This window comes from Dipodomys ordii, unplaced genomic scaffold (genome assembly GCF_000151885.1).
Source record: "Dipodomys ordii isolate 6190 unplaced genomic scaffold, Dord_2.0 Scaffold195, whole genome shotgun sequence".
NCBI lineage: Eukaryota > Metazoa > Chordata > Mammalia > Rodentia > Heteromyidae > Dipodomys > Dipodomys ordii.
Window position 1 is genome coordinate 1,949,048 of NW_012267411.1, and position 15,357 is coordinate 1,964,404.

Genomic DNA, 15,357 nt, shown 5'->3' on the forward strand with positions numbered 1-15,357 from the left:
AAAAAAAAAAAAAAAAAGTAATGGAGCTAAACAAATTGGAGTAGAAAGATGAAAACAAGTTATAAACGTTCTGAAAGCCTGGTGCTGGTAGTTCATGCCCAGGTGCTCAGGAGGCTGAGATGTAAGGATCGCGGTTCAAAGACAGCCCGGGCAGGAAAGTTCATGAGACTCTACCTCAAATAAACCACCAGAAAACCGGAAGTGGCTCTGCGGTAGAGCGATCGCCTTGAACTAAAAAGCTGAGTGACAGCTTTCAGGCCCAGAGTTCAAGCCCCATGACTAACAAAAATAAATAAAGCTAGCTCAGGCAAGAAAGTCTAAAACTGGAAGTGGGTCTGTGGCTCAAAGTGTTAAAAGAGTACTTACTAACCTTGCGTGAAAGAGCTTAATCACAGTGCCCAGGCCCTGAGTTGAGGCCCTACAACTGACCCCCCAAAAATAAAAAAATTCTGAAAAAGTGGTTAATAAAGGAGAGTTAGTTAGTGCCAAGTGTAATCCCAACATTCAGAAGGCAGAGGCAGAAATATTTTAAGATGGAGGCTAATCTGGGTTACATAGCCAAAGACTGTCAACATAATAAAACAAAAAGGCTGAGTAAGTATTAAAGGACGTTACAGGAATATAGCAAGTAAAGCAGCTTTCTATTAGTAGATGATAGGCCCAGATACTTGGAAGGGTTTAACCTCAGTCATAAGAAGCATGCAAATAAAAACCAAGATAAGATATAACTTCTTTGGTCTGTCTGACTTTGGCCAGTTTGGGGACCTTGATATCTATTTTTGTTTGTTTGTTTTTTGGGTCCGGTAGTGGGGCCTGAACTCTGGGCCTGGGCGCTGTCCCTCAGCTCTTCAGCTCAAGACTAGTGCTCTACCACTTGAGCCACAGCACCACTTCCAACTTTTTTCTTTTTGCTTATGTGGTGCTGAGGAATTGAACCCAGGGCCTTATGCATGCAAGGCAAGCGCTCTACCACTGAGCCACCTTCCCAGCCCCTGGAAAAACATTTTCAAACAGCAAATGTAAGTAGGCTAGCAATATATTATAAACAAGGTAAACTCAGAAGATAGAGCCAGGCCCTGGTGGCTCATACCTGTGATCCTAGCTACTCAGGAGGCTGAGATCTGAGGGTTGTGGCCCAAAGCCACCCCAGACAGGAAAGTCTATGAGATGCTTACCTCCAGTTAACTACCAAAAAGCCAAAAGTAGAGCTGTAGCTCAAATGTTAAAGCACTAGTCTTTTTTTTTTTTTTGCCAGTGCCAGGGCTTGAACTAAGGGCCTCAGCATTGTCCCTGAGCTGCTTTCTTGCTCTCTTGCTCAAGGCTAGCATAGAGCACTAGTCTTGAGTACAGAAGCTTGGGAACAGATCTCAAGCCCCGAGTTCAAGCTCCAGGATACATACATAGAAAATGAAGTAGAAGATAGCATTTGTAAACTGGTACAGCGTAGATTTCTTTTTTTTTTTTTTTCTTTATTAGTGCTCTCCACTTTTTGAGCCATAGCTCCACTTTTGGTTTCTGGTGGTTAATTGGATATAAGAATATTGTGGGTTGCTGGGCGCCAGTGGATCATGCCTGTAATCCTAGCTACTCAGGAGGCTGAAATCTGAGGATCGTGGTTCAAAGTCAGCCTGAGCAGGAAAGTGCATGAGACTCTTACTTCCAATAAACCACTCAGAAAAATGGAAGTGGCGCTGTGGGTCAAGAGGTAGAGCGCTTGCCTTGAGCTGCCCAGGCCCAGAGTTCAAGCCCCACGACCGGCCCCCCCTCCCCCCCAAAAAATAGAATTTTCTTTTCCTTAGACAACAAAGCCTAAAGCCATACTGGGTTTAACAACTAAATGTATTAATGTAATGAGATATTTGAACTTGGGTACTTAGATTTCTAACAAGAGGTTGGTTTTGGTCAGAGTTTGGGAGGTTGGAATGCTTGACACTGACATTGGGTTGGCTCTGGTAATAGCCTCATGATGGGTGACAATTACAGATGGAGAGAACATATTACCAGACAGGAAGCCAAAGAGTGATTCAGGTATAGACGTCAGGTTTGTACTTCTAATAGTAAGTTTGCTGTTGCAAGTTCAGGATCCCTGAGAATTATGTTAACATTCTTTTTTTGTTGTTTTGTAATTTAGTTATTACTAAGGTGTTTGTACAGATGGCTTACCATTTCATAAGTCAGGTAATGGGTATTCTTTTTTTTTTCAAGAATATCTGCACAAAGACTTGCCCACCTGAATAAATGCTTAATGAATTTTAAGCTAGGGAATTTCAGCTATCAGAAAAACCCTCTGAAATTGGGAGAACTTCAAGGAAATCACTTCACTGTTGTTCTCAGGTAAATAACTGTAGGTAGGAAGGAATTCAGGGGAGTGTGTGGGGGTGAAGGATTGCTAGGTTACCTTGAGTTACTTGTTAAGCAGGTGCAGGTGCAACTTGTTAATCAGTGCACTCTGACAGGAGGGACAGTGCAAGAAGTCAGAACAGGGCCTGAGGGCACTAGGAGAGCAAATATGTGCATTTATTTGTACTGAAAAACAGTCTACCATCCCCCCTCCTCCACCCAGAAGCTTAGCAAGACATTCAGAAGAACATCTTCCAATAAGATAAGGAGCCTAAAGTCTCATTTATATAAGGTACCTAGAACAGACAAATTCACCAAAAATAACTTAGAGGTTACTCTTTAATGTGTACAAAAATTGCAGTTTGAGAAGCAGATAGTGGTAAAAGTTGTGAAACATTATACTTACTTACTGCCCTTAAGTTATATGATTGAAAATAACTAAAATAGTAAATTTATTTAATAAATACATCCCAAATAAACAGAGCCCTCAGGAGGTAGAGAAAAAGCTGCAAAGAGAGATATGGAAGCCAAGCCATAGGGTGTACACTTAGGGTGTACAACTCCAAACGTGTTTGACTGTAAACTTTTGTCGCTGGATGTTTGGGCCTGGCAGAAACATAACAGGAACTGACGACCAAGTACAACAAGCTATGAACTCACTCAGGGAGATCGGATTTATTAACTACTATGGAATGCAAAGATTTGGAACTACAGCTGTTCCTACATATCAAGTTGGAAGGTTGGTATTTCATTTTATAACTTTTTCTAAAAGTGGCCTCAAAAAAGAAACAAGGTTTTTGTTGGTGCATTCATTATATCTAGAGTCTCTTATGCGCAGGGCGGATGAACTACTAATTCCCATCCTCCTTTAAAGTTTTGTTCTGTTTTATGGAAATGTGTTCATGGGTTAAAAAAAAAATCGCCAGAGAGCTGGGTGCTGGTGGCTCACATCTGTAATCTAACTACTCAGGTGGCTGAGGTCTGAGGATTGCACTTCAAAGCCAGCCAGGCTGGAAAGTCTGAGACTCTTAATCTCCAATAAAACTACTCAGAAAAAGCTGGACGTGGTACTGTGGCTCAAGTAGTAGAGCACTAGCCTCAAGCAAAATAATTCAGAGTCAGGACCCATGCCCTGAGTTCAAGCCCCATGATTACCCAGAAAAAAAAATCAGATTTCAAAAAGATCTGACCTAAAAAGTTTTCTTCTATCCCTAACAGCCCTCCAAAGATTATTAATAAAACATAAGTCTTGGCTCAGTAAGTGACACAGAATTCAATGATTAAATAAGACCGAAGAGTAGCTAGACTTCAGATGATAGGCTGTATAATATCTAACTGCTCCCACTCTTTGAAGAAATTACTGTCTTTATGAGATATGCAAAACAAATGGTGGAAGTGGCCAGCCACCAAGGTACAGACAGCTTCTGTCTGGGCATGATGGTTGGAGATCAAGGCATCATCTCCAGAGCCCGAATACATCTTGAGGATGTGCAGTAGAGAAATGAGAGCAGTCTGACTCTGGAAGCTGAAGAGTGCATTTTGTCGCTTACCTTTTGCTAGGCTCTGGTGGCTCATGTCTATAATTTTAACTGCTTGGGAGGCTAAGATCTAAGGATTGTGGTTCAAGGCCAACCCAAGCAGGAAAGTCTGTGAGGCTTATAGTTAACCATCAGAAAACCAGAAGTGAAGTTGTGGCTCAGAGAGGTAGAGCACTAGCCTTGAAGAGAAAAGCTCACTCAAAGTACCAGGCCCAGTTCAAGCCTCATGACTGAGCAAAAAAATAAATAAATAAACCTCAAAAAATAACAAAAGACCCCTTTGACTTCTGTAGATATTCTGTAGATATGTAACAACTTACGGCATAACATGGTAGTCCTTATATTGTTACAAGTGTTTTATATAAAGACAGTATGTCCTTAATTTTACTATATTTTTTAAATCCTTTTGGCATATACATTTGAAATTAGTGTCATAGTTTTTCTGCTTATCTCCAAGTTTAATAATATGATGTAATTTGTTGACTGTTCAAAGATTTGGGCGTATAAAGTTTATCTTAATGGAAAATTACTGTTAATTTTAGAGCTATTCTACAAAATTCCTGGACAGAAGTCATGGATTTAATACTGAAACCCCGTCCAGGAGGTGAGAATAAAATTTGTGCTAAAAAAACAAATAGAATGTATAGCTGTATCTTTGTGGAACCAAATTGATCATTTTGGGGCTTTGGGGAGGGTTTTGTTCATGGTTTTTGTTCTGGTATTAGAGCTTGAATTTAGGGCCTGGGCATTGTCTCTGAGCTTTTTCATTCAATACCACTTGAATCAAGGATCCACTTCAGCATTTTTTTTTAATGGAAAATTAGCAGATCTCAGTCTCCTGAGCATGAGCCACCAGCACCCAGCTGTGAAGTCACTTTAAATAAAAAGTATTTGTGCTGAGCTGGGACATGGTTCCTGTGATAGAGTATCTGTTAGCAAGCATAATGTCCTGAGTTCAAACCTTAATAGAGAAATAACAACAAAAAAAGTATTTGTGCAGATTGGAATAGTTTCTACATTAGAATTCTAAGTAGTTTATTTTTCACATATTTTATGGATAGATTTGAGACTATATCCTGACTTTAGCACTTTTGCTCATCTAATGTATTAATTCAAAAGTGAATTAATATTAAATTAATTTCTCTTTTTTCACTACTAAGTTACTTAATGCATGAATGCTATATAAAATCTTGGCAAAACTTAAGAATTTTTTATTTTCTTTAAAAACAATTTGTGTGCTAGTACGGGGGCTTGAACTCAGGGCTTTTCAGAAACTCACTTGACTTTTTAAATCAAGGCTGGTGTGTACTACCACTGAAGCCATACCCCCACTCCCAACCCTTGAGTTTTTTTGTTTTTGTTTTTGCTGGTCATGGGTCCTGAACTCTGGGCCTGGGCGCTGTCCCTCCGCTCTTCAGCTCAAGGCTAGCACTCTACCACTTGAGCCACAGTGTGACTTCTGGCTTTTTCTGCTTATGTGGTGCTGAGGAATCAAACCCAGGGCCTCATGCAGGCAAGGCAAGCACTCTACCACTGAGCCACCTTCCCAGCCCCCCCTTGAATTTTTAATGAATTCACTAAACTTTTTCTAGAAAGTATCTCTAGAGCCATATATATAAAAGAGATTTAACAACTACTTTGTCAAAATAATAATATTTTCCGAGTGACAGTGGTTAACACTAGTGGAAGATCACTGATTAAAGCCAGCCCAAGCAGGAAAGTCCACAAGATTCAATCTCTAGTTAACTAGCAAAGCCAGGCCAGAGGCATGGTTCAAATAGTGTACTTGCTGAGCAAGCAAGTACAAAGACCTTAGGTCTAACCCCATTTCTGTCCAAAATAATAATAATAATGATGATGATAATGATAATCACTTTGTGTAACTATCCATTTGCAGGGTAGATAGACCAAATTATCTAATTTTAAGAAAAATAACCAATTAAACGGTATACTGGGAGAAGAACAGTCATATCAAGTTTTTCTCTTATGTTTAATTAGCTGTGGTGACAATGAACAGTAAATAGCTTTCATTGTTGATATAGAGTGCTAGCTAGCATGCTGGGAAAGTCATAGTCGTGTGGTTTCTTAGTCTTCATGTTTTCACTTTCATATTATCAGGTGAAGGAACTATTCTTCATAGTCCCTTAATTACCAATACTACTTTAAAATTTTGTGTTTATTATGAAACATGTTGAAATTGTCTATTGGATAAATTGTTTAATTGTAGCTTTTTTTCCTCTCCAGCTGAAAAGGGGTACTTGGTTAAATGCAGGGAAGAATGGGCGAAGACCAAAGACCCAGCTGCTGCCCTCAGAAAGCTACCTGTCAAAAGGTGTGTGGAAGGGCAGCTGCTTCGAGGACTTTCAAAGTATGGAATGAAGAATATAGTCTCTGCATTTGGCATAGTGAGTGCGTTTTGTGAAGTCAGGCAATTATTTGAGGTGGTTTAATAACTTTTTAAACTTTATCTTGGAAGATTTTGCTAAACTTTGAAAGAACAAAAGTTGAATAAGGTCTTGTGGATGTCTTTAGGAAATTTTCCTTGCATGATCCTTGTTCAGACCCTGAATGCTGAGGAGCAGGTGAATGTGGGTAATGTTGGCATGATGAGCATTGACAGTACCAGCAAAGGGCCAATATGGAAAGTATGATCTCCAGTGGGAATTTATTGTACTATAAGACATTAAAGATCTATTGTACAGTCATTAAGTCTTCCAAGGAAGAGAGCTGGCAAGTAAACAGTGTAAATAGTTGCATGTGTTGTTTCAGCAAGGTGATTAAGAGTGGGTATCACATTGGCAAGAGTAGCTATACCACCGTATTCATATGTGTAACCGAGGATACATTGAAGTTTAACCTTAAAACATCTTAGTTATTCTTCCCTAGCCTCTCCAATAAAAACAAAAACCTAAAACAAGAAAGGATTCATGCTGTAAACAATCAGTTGTCACTTAAAGCCCAGAGTTCAAGCCCCACGACCTACCAAAAAAAAAAAAACAGTTGTCACTTAATTATTCTTCTGTAGAACTATGGAAGAGAAAACACTGTTGACTCTAATTGTATTGTAAATTCCATGAATTTCAATTGATTTCAGGTGTAAATTCCATACCATTTGATTTATTTGCATGGACATAAGCTTTGTGGGTGTGAAATGTAAATTGTTGCTACTAATGACAGTTAATACAGTTTGAGGTGTCTTCATCTAATGTTTCCATTTAATACTGTGTATTAAATTTATTTAATACAGTTCAACTTAAACTAAGTTAAATTTAGCTTAACGTGTTCAATTTAGTATCCTGTCAGTTACTGTCTGCAGGTTATTACACATTTAATGTATGAATTTCTTATACTAAGTTCACCACTCAATAAGCAGGATACCTGGGGAAGTACAGGTTTTAATATTTAGACTATATTTTTCTTTCCCTTCAGATACCAAGAAATAATCGCTTAATGTATATTCATAGCTATCAAAGCTATGTGTGGAATAACATGGTGAGCAAGAGGATAGAAGACTATGGGCTGAAACCTGTTCCAGGGGACCTTGTTCTCAAAGGAGGTAAAAATGGCATAGACTGTTCAAACAAACGTAGATTCAGGTTTTTGACGCAAGTAGCTTTAAAAGCTAGCCTGGCTGGATTAGTACTTTACCAAGTTACCCTTCCAACTCAAGAAATACTTTTAAATATGTTATGAACGCTACTAAATCTTTAATTCTAGTTTCTTCTGTGGAGTAGAAAAGACAAAAGAGTATATTTTCCAACTTAGTTTCTTTTAGTTTCCTAGGCCGTTGAATATACTCTTTTTTGTTATTGTTGTTGTTGTTTGTTTTTGCCGGTCATGGGGCCTGAACTCTGGGCCTAGATGCTGTCCCTCAGCTCCTCAGCTCAAAGCTAGCGCTCTACAACTTAAGCCACAGCACCACTTCCGGCTTTTTTTTGCTGTAGTGCTGCGGAATCGAACCCAGGGCCTCATGCAGACAAGGCAAGCACTCTACCAATGAGCCACCTTCCCAGCCCTGAATATACTCTTTGACTTGCTTGTACATATATAATTTTTAGCACCTGAGTTTATGAAAATAATGCTGTTTTTCTTCACTTACTGTTTTACTTATGGATTTGCAGCCACAGCCACCTATATTGAGGAGGAAGATGTTAATAATTACTCAATCCATGATGTGGTCATGCCTTTGCCTGGCTTCGATGTTATCTATCCAAAGCATAAAAGTAAGTTCCCCATATGGACAAAATAGTTACAAATCTAACATAGTAACCTACTGGAAACCAAAAGTGAAGAGAAGGAAAAAAATTAGTACTGTGAATATTCATCACGCTTGAGATATTTAGATATGAAACATACATAAACCATAGTTATTTGTGAAAGTCTTCCAGAAAAGAATGCATTTAGATGGATAATTTGAATTAAGAAACTAAGCCAGACATCAATGACTCTCATATCTATATAATCCTTACTACTCAGTCTGAGACCTGAAGGATTGAAGTTCAAAACCAACCCAGGCCAAAAAAATTCCATGAAACTCCATATCCAAAATATCCAGAAAAATGCTAGTTGGGGGCCTGGTTCAAGTGCTATAGTACTAGCTATGAGCAAACAAGCCCCAATACTGGCAATAAGAAACTAGCTGGGTGCTCTGCGTTGGTGGCTCACGCCTGTAATCCTAGCTACTCAGGAGGCTGAGATCTGAGGATCGTGGTTCAAGGCCAGCCTGGGCAGGAAAGTCCATGAAACTCTTATTTCCAGTAAACAACCAGAAAACCAGAGTGGTGCTGTAGCTCAAGTGATAGAGCTCTAGTCTTGAGCTGAAGAGCTGAGGGACAGAGCTCAGGCCCAGAGTTCAAGCCCGACAACTGACAAAAAAGAAAAAAAAACTAGCTGTACTTGTAATCCCAGCTATATTAGAAGAGTGAGACCATCCTTAATAACATAGTGAGACTGTGTCAAAATGACAATCCAGGTCGGTGTATCACGCCTGTAATTTTAGCTACTCTTACCTGAGATCTGAAGATTGTGGTTCAAAGCCAGCCCAGGCAGGAAAGTCCGTGGGAGTCTTATCTCCAATAAACTACTCAGAAAAAGCAGGAATTGGCACTGTGGTTCAAATGTAGAACATTAGCCTTGAGCACAAAAGAAGCTCAGGGACAGCACCCGGGCCCTGAGTTCAAGCCCCACCCAGCACTAGCAAAACAAACAAACAAAAAAACCCAGCTTGGCCCCAGTAGCTTATGTCTATAATGCTAAGTACTTAAGAGGCTGAGGTCTCCATGATCATGGCTTAAAGCCAGCCTAAGCAAAAAAAGTCAGTGAGACTCCATTTCCAAAATAAGTAGCAAAAGAGTGAGGTTGAAGTACAGATTTGGATCAAGTGGTAGAGTGCCAGCTATGATTGAAAAAGCCAAGCAAGAACTTGAACTTGAGACTTACGTAAATAATTGGTTCATATATGGTAGAAAAGTAAACTTTTATGTAAGAATCCACACACTGTCTTGGAAATAACCAGAGCAAAAAAAAAAAAAAAAAAGGATGTGTGGCTCAGTAGTAGAGTACCTAATTAGCAAGCACAAGACCCTGAATTCAAACCTCAGTATGAGTTCAAACCTCAGTACTGCAGGGAAAAAAAGAAGTGAAAAAAATAAAAATGGAAAGTTTTGACTCTGTTACACTAGGCCAGATAAAAGGTTTGGTGGAAGAAATGTCAAAGAAGAACAGTCAAGGAAGCCAAAATACATAGGTCTAATGAAGCTATAGCTTGAAGGTCCAATACTTAGGAATGCATGTTAGAGAACAAGTAATGGCTATGTTCCAAACCAGTCAATAGAAATTATAAGAAAACATATTCCTGCTTAAGATAGGAGAATTGTCTAATGATCATATGCCTTATAAAGTAGTTCCCCTTAAATAACATGTAAGCTAATATTAGAAAGATGTCTAGCCAGATGCCAGTGGCTCATGCCTATAATAGTAGCTACTCAGGAGGCTGAGATCTGAGGATCAAAGTTTAAAGCTAGCTCGAGCAGGAAGTCCGTGAGACTCGTCTCTAATTACCAAAAATTGGAAATGGAGTTATGGCTCAAAGTAGTAGATCACTAGTTTTGCGTTAAAATCTTAAGGACAAGGCTGGGAAGGTGGCTTACTGGTAGAGCGCTTGCCTTGCATGCCTGTAGCCCTGGGTTCAATTCCTCAGCACCACATAAGCAAAAAGAAAAAAGCCGGGAGTGGCGCTGTGGCTCAAGTGGTAGAGTGCTAGCCTTGAGCTGAAGAGCTGAGGGACAGTGCCCAGGCCCAGAGTTCAGGCCCCACGACCGGACCCCCCCCAAAAAAAAAATCTTAGGGACAGTGCCCAGTACCAAAGCCCCAGGACCTACAACAAAGAAGAAAGATATCTATTGTTAAAAAAAAAAGATTGGGGCTGGGAATGTGGCTTAGTGGTAGAGTGCTTGCCTAGCATGTATGAAGCCCTGGGTTCGATTCCTTGGTACAACATAAACAGAAAAACCAGAGTTGCTGTGGCTTAAGTGATAGAGTGCTAACCTTGAACAAAAGTAGTTCAGGCCCTGAGTACAAGCCCTAGGACTAGCAAAAACAAAAGTTTGTATGTTATATATGAGGTTAAACGAAGTGATCCTCTAAGGCCTCTTATCTGTAACTACCCTTCCATAGAGTGTTTGAAGCCTCTGCATGTGGTCTCCTAATTCTGAGTCCATATAAATAATAGTTTAGTAACTCAGGGTGAAATGACATTTTATAGTTAGCTTGGAACTATAACACTTCAGATCCTATGGGTGATTCCAAAGATAACTAAGAAATTGGCCAAACCAAAGTGTGGCTTAGTTACTAAATATCTAAATTTTCCAGAGAACAGACTGGATTATAAATTAGGGTAACTGATTTTCTTAAGTATAGTCTAATTGAATTTACATGTTACGTTGTTTCTGTGTAGTTCAAGCTGGCAAGCTTCACTAATGTTTTGTATTTTATATTAGTTAGTGAAGCCTACAGGGAAATGCTTACAGCAGACAATCTTGATATTGACAACATGAGACATAAAATTCGAGATTATTCCTTATCCGGGGCCTACCGAAAGATAATTATCCGTCCTCAGAATGTCAGCTGGTGAGTAATAGTCTGGAATGTTATAGAATAGAATCTATGGGACGTTGGTGGCTCACACCTGTAATCCTAGTCGCTCAGGAGGCTGAGATTTGAGGATTGTGGTTTGAAGCCAGCCAGTCAGGAAAGTCTGTAAGACTCTTTATTTCCATTTAATCACCAAAAAGCAAGTAGTGGAACTGTGGCTCAAGTGGTAGAGTCTTGAGCACAAAAGCTTACATACAGCACCTGAATTCAAGTTCCAGGACTGGTGTGTGTAGAGTGTGCCCCGTGAGCAGCAGGCACTCCCTGCATGTGCATTTTAATGTCCTTCCCTTTCTAAGCTGTATTTATACCTTAACCAATGAATAACCCACCTCTCTTTTTAACCTAATCACAGTTCTTTGTATATATATTTCTGTTGGTGATTTATAGGAATAAATTAACATCCCCCTCAAAAAGATAGAACTACTGTACATAGTTTTCGATTTATGCTTATAGATTTTTCAGTGCTTAGAACCTTGCATGTCAATGTTATCATTGTTGTTGACCCCAATTAATATTGTTCAGATCACTAATAAATGAAATAAATGAAGCTGCCGGGCGCTGGTGGCTCACGCCTGTAATCCTAGCTACTCAGGAGGCTGAGATCTGAGGATCGAGGTTCAAAGCCAGCCCGGGCAGGAGAGACCGTGAGACTCCTATCTCCAATAAACCACCAGAAAATCGGAAGTGGCGCTGTAGCTCAAGTGGTAGAGCGCTCGCCTTGAGCTGAAGAGCTGAGGGACAGCGCCCAGGCCCAGAGTTCAAGCCCCACGACAGACAAAAAAAGAAAAAAAAGAAATAAATGAAGCTTTGAGGAATGCAAGCATGTAGTGACTTCACCTTACAAGTTTTGTTATCATCACTGTATTTCCAAAGAAATGTGTAGAGAATGAACCTCTTCTCAGGTTTCTAAAAACTGAGATTTGCTTATAGATCAAGTTTATTCAGAATTGGCTACACAAACTGATCTAGTTACTTTACTATTTCTAGAGATAAAGGATATTTATATTCATTCATTTAAAAGTATTATTTATTTATTTATTTTCTTTTTGGGTCTGGTCATGGTGCCTGAACTCTTGGCCTGGGCACTGTCCCTCAGCTCTTGAGCTCAAGGCTACTCTACCACTTGAGCCACAGCACCACTTCTGGCTTTTTTCTTTTTGCTTATGTGGTGCTGAGGAATCGAACCCAGGGCCTCATGCATGTAAGGCAAGCGCTTTACCACTGAGCCACCTTCCCGGCCCCTTAAAAGTATTTTTTTTTTTTTTTGGGTCCAGTCGTGGGTCCTGAACTCTGGGCCTTGGCACTGCCCCTCAGCTCTTCAGCTCAAGGCTAGTGCCCTACCACTTGAGCCACAGCGCCACTTCCGGCTTTTTTCTTTTTGCTTATGTGGTGCTAAGGAATCGAACCCAGGGCTTCATGCATGCAAGGCAAGCGCTCTACCACTGAGCCACCTTCCCAGCCCCACTTAAAAGTATTTTTAATACATACTATTATCTAAACTTTTCTTTGCTTTAATTTGAAAATTAAGTCCTAAATTAATTATCCATGGCCATTAAATTCTTTCCCTCTCTTCTGCTCCCTTTTTCTTGTCTCTTCTCTGCTTTGGGTATTAAGTAGGCAGTTGGACTTAATCTTTCTCCCTCCAAAGAGCAGTTTTCACTTGTGACAAGGTATTGATGGTAATGATAAACACTCCTGAGAAAATGTAAATGCCATGTTTAATTTGGTCCCCTCTGTACAAAGTAAAGCTTACTGGTTACCAACTTCACATAAAAAAGAATTTCCAGCCAGGTCTGGGGCTCATACCAATAATCCTAGCTACTCAGGAGTCTGAGATCTCAGGATCACAATTCATAGCCAGTCAGGACAGGAGAGTCCATGAGATCTTATCTCCAGCTAATCAGAGGAAAAGCTGGAAGTGGTGTTGTGGCTCAACTGGTAGAGTGCTAGCCTTGAGGAAGAGAACCCTTGGGACAGTGCCTCGGCCCAGAGTTCAAGCCCCACGACTGGCAAAAAAAAAAAAAAAAAATCTGGAGAAACATCATTTTTTATCCTATTATTATATAGTAACATAAAGGCAATAATTACACAAAAAATCTGGCCCTGTTTTGCTGTTGGGAAGTTCTATTTATAATTACTTATAACAGGGGGCTGGGAAGGTGGCTCAGTGGTAGAGCGCTTGACTTGCATGCATGAGGCCCTGGGTTCGATTCCTCAGCACCACATAAAAAGAAAAAAAAGCCGGAAGTGGCGCTGTGGCTCAAGTGGTAGAGTGCTAGCCTTGAGCTGAAGAGCTGAGGGACTGTGTCCAGGCCCAGAGTTCAGGCCCCACTACCGGACCCCCCAAAAAAAAAAAACTTAGACTAATGTGTTTTTCTTACTAAAAAAGTGATGATGAGCAACTTGGTGAAAGTTCTTTTATACTTACCTTTATTTATGTGTTTTGAAGGGAAGTCGTTGCATATGATGATCCTAAAATTCCACTTTTCAACACAGATGTGGACAACTTAGAAGGGAAGCCACCACCAGTTTTTGCTTCTGGTAAGTTTATTCAGTCTTCAGTTTTCTGTCAGTTTTGAAGTGTTTTCTCATTAAAAAGAATAATAATGTTTTGTCAGACCTGGTCGTTCACTTTTGTAATTGTAGCTACTCAGGAGACAAAAATATTAGATGATCTCAATTGTAGGCCAGCCTGGACAAAATTAGACACAATCTCAAAAGCAAAATGAAAACATTAAAGGTGAGCTTGGGAATGTGGCTTAGTGGTAGAGTGCTTTGCCTAGTATATATGAAGCCCTGAATTCAATTCCTCAGTACCACAGAAACAGAAAAGGCTGGAAGTGGCACTGTGGATCAAGTGATAGAGTGCTAGCTTTGAGCAAAAGAAGCTCAGGGGCAGTGCCTAAGCCCTGAGTCCAAGCCCTAGGACTGGCAAAAAAAAAAAGTTATGGGTATAACCCAAGTGACCCTGGATTCAACACCAGTTTGGGGGAGGGAATGAAGCATTGAAGAAAAAGAAACTACTTTTTAAATCATTTCCATCCCCACTCCATGATTTCACTTTTGTGTTTGTTACCTTAGCTAGAAGTAAATAGCTAAAACATTCAGTCCCACTGATAATGAAACAGTGTTATAGATGGTAATGATAATTGGTGACTCAGTATTTTTCTAGCTTCCATAGAAGTAAAAAAGGTGAAATGAAAATTGAAGAAGTTTCTAAAAGCTTAAATTTTCTTCTCATTATTAAATTTTTCTTGTTCCGGGGCTGGGAAGGTAGCTCAGATGGTAGAGCACTTGTCTTGCATGCATGAGGCCCTGGGCTCCATTCCTCAGCACCACATAAGCAAAAAGAAAAAAAAGCCGGAAGTGGTGCTGTGGCTCAAGTGGTAGGGCCCTAGCCTTGAGCTGAAGAGCTGAAGGACAGTGCCCAGGCCCACAGTTCAAGCCCCACGACCGGACTCCCCGCCAAAAAAAAGAAATTTTTTTTTCTTGTTCCTTTTGTATTTTCGCCTTGCACTTTTATTTTGTTTATAGACATGGTCTGACTCACTATGTATTTATAAACTATCCTCAAACTCAATTCTTCCTCAGCTTTCTGAGTGCTGGGATTAGAAGCACACATAGCCATGCCTTCCATACGTTTTTCTTGTGCTCTCTGTCACCTGCCATTTTTATAAAGGCTCCTGTACAATTAGCATATTCATTCAAAAGGTTCATGCACTCTCAGGTCTTTTCTTTTCCATAGTCTCTTTTTTGAGGCCCTGGGGAAATAGAAACTTAAGGAAAGAACAGCAGTATTTTCATTTCCTGACGATTATTTCTCTCTCTCTCACTCTTTTTTTTTTTTTTGCTTGGCAGAAGGCAAATACAGGGCTCTGAAAATGGATTTTTCTCTTCCTCCTTCTACTTATGCCACCATGGCCATTCGAGAAGTGCTAAAAATGGATACCAGCATCAAGAACCAGACCCAGCTGAATACAACTTGGCTCCGCTGAGTGCTTCTCCACAGATTAGAAAATGTAGACATTTGCTTCTTGGCCTTGAGTTCGTTTTTTCTCTTAATGCAGACCCATATATGGAATTTGAATCTTTCTACTAAAAGATTGTATTTTTTTTAAGTTTTTATTAGCTTGAAGAAATAATTTGCAACATTTGTATACATACACAATCCTGAGGATCCTAAATTTAGCTCAGAGGTTATCAGTCAGAATATACTTCAGGTGCTTAAATCATTGTGCAATATCAGCATTACTGGCTTTATGATGAAGGAAGACTTTGTTGGCTGGGAAGGTGGCTTAGTGGTAGAGCACTTGCCTTGCATGCCTGA

The 15,357-nt window shown here is 39.9% G+C and overlaps 1 protein-coding gene across 2 annotated transcripts in view; it reads left to right on the forward strand.

Annotated features, from left to right (window-relative positions):
* Positions 1 to 15,146, forward strand: part of Pus7 (pseudouridylate synthase 7 (putative)) — a 43,261-nt gene extending 28,115 nt beyond the window's left edge. For both annotated transcript variants that reach the window (XM_013034725.1, XM_013034726.1), the window contains exons 8-16: positions 2,206 to 2,334; positions 2,954 to 3,079; positions 4,421 to 4,482; positions 6,123 to 6,283; positions 7,308 to 7,434; positions 8,000 to 8,101; positions 10,877 to 11,006; positions 13,480 to 13,571; positions 14,889 to 15,146. In XM_013034725.1, the coding sequence (XP_012890179.1) occupies positions 2,206 to 2,334; positions 2,954 to 3,079; positions 4,421 to 4,482; positions 6,123 to 6,283; positions 7,308 to 7,434; positions 8,000 to 8,101; positions 10,877 to 11,006; positions 13,480 to 13,571; positions 14,889 to 15,025 (1,066 nt within the window). In that variant the 3' untranslated portion in view covers positions 15,026 to 15,146. The remainder of the gene's footprint in view (positions 1 to 2,205; positions 2,335 to 2,953; positions 3,080 to 4,420; positions 4,483 to 6,122; positions 6,284 to 7,307; positions 7,435 to 7,999; positions 8,102 to 10,876; positions 11,007 to 13,479; positions 13,572 to 14,888) is intronic.
* The last annotated feature ends 211 nt before the right edge of the window (positions 15,147 to 15,357 follow it).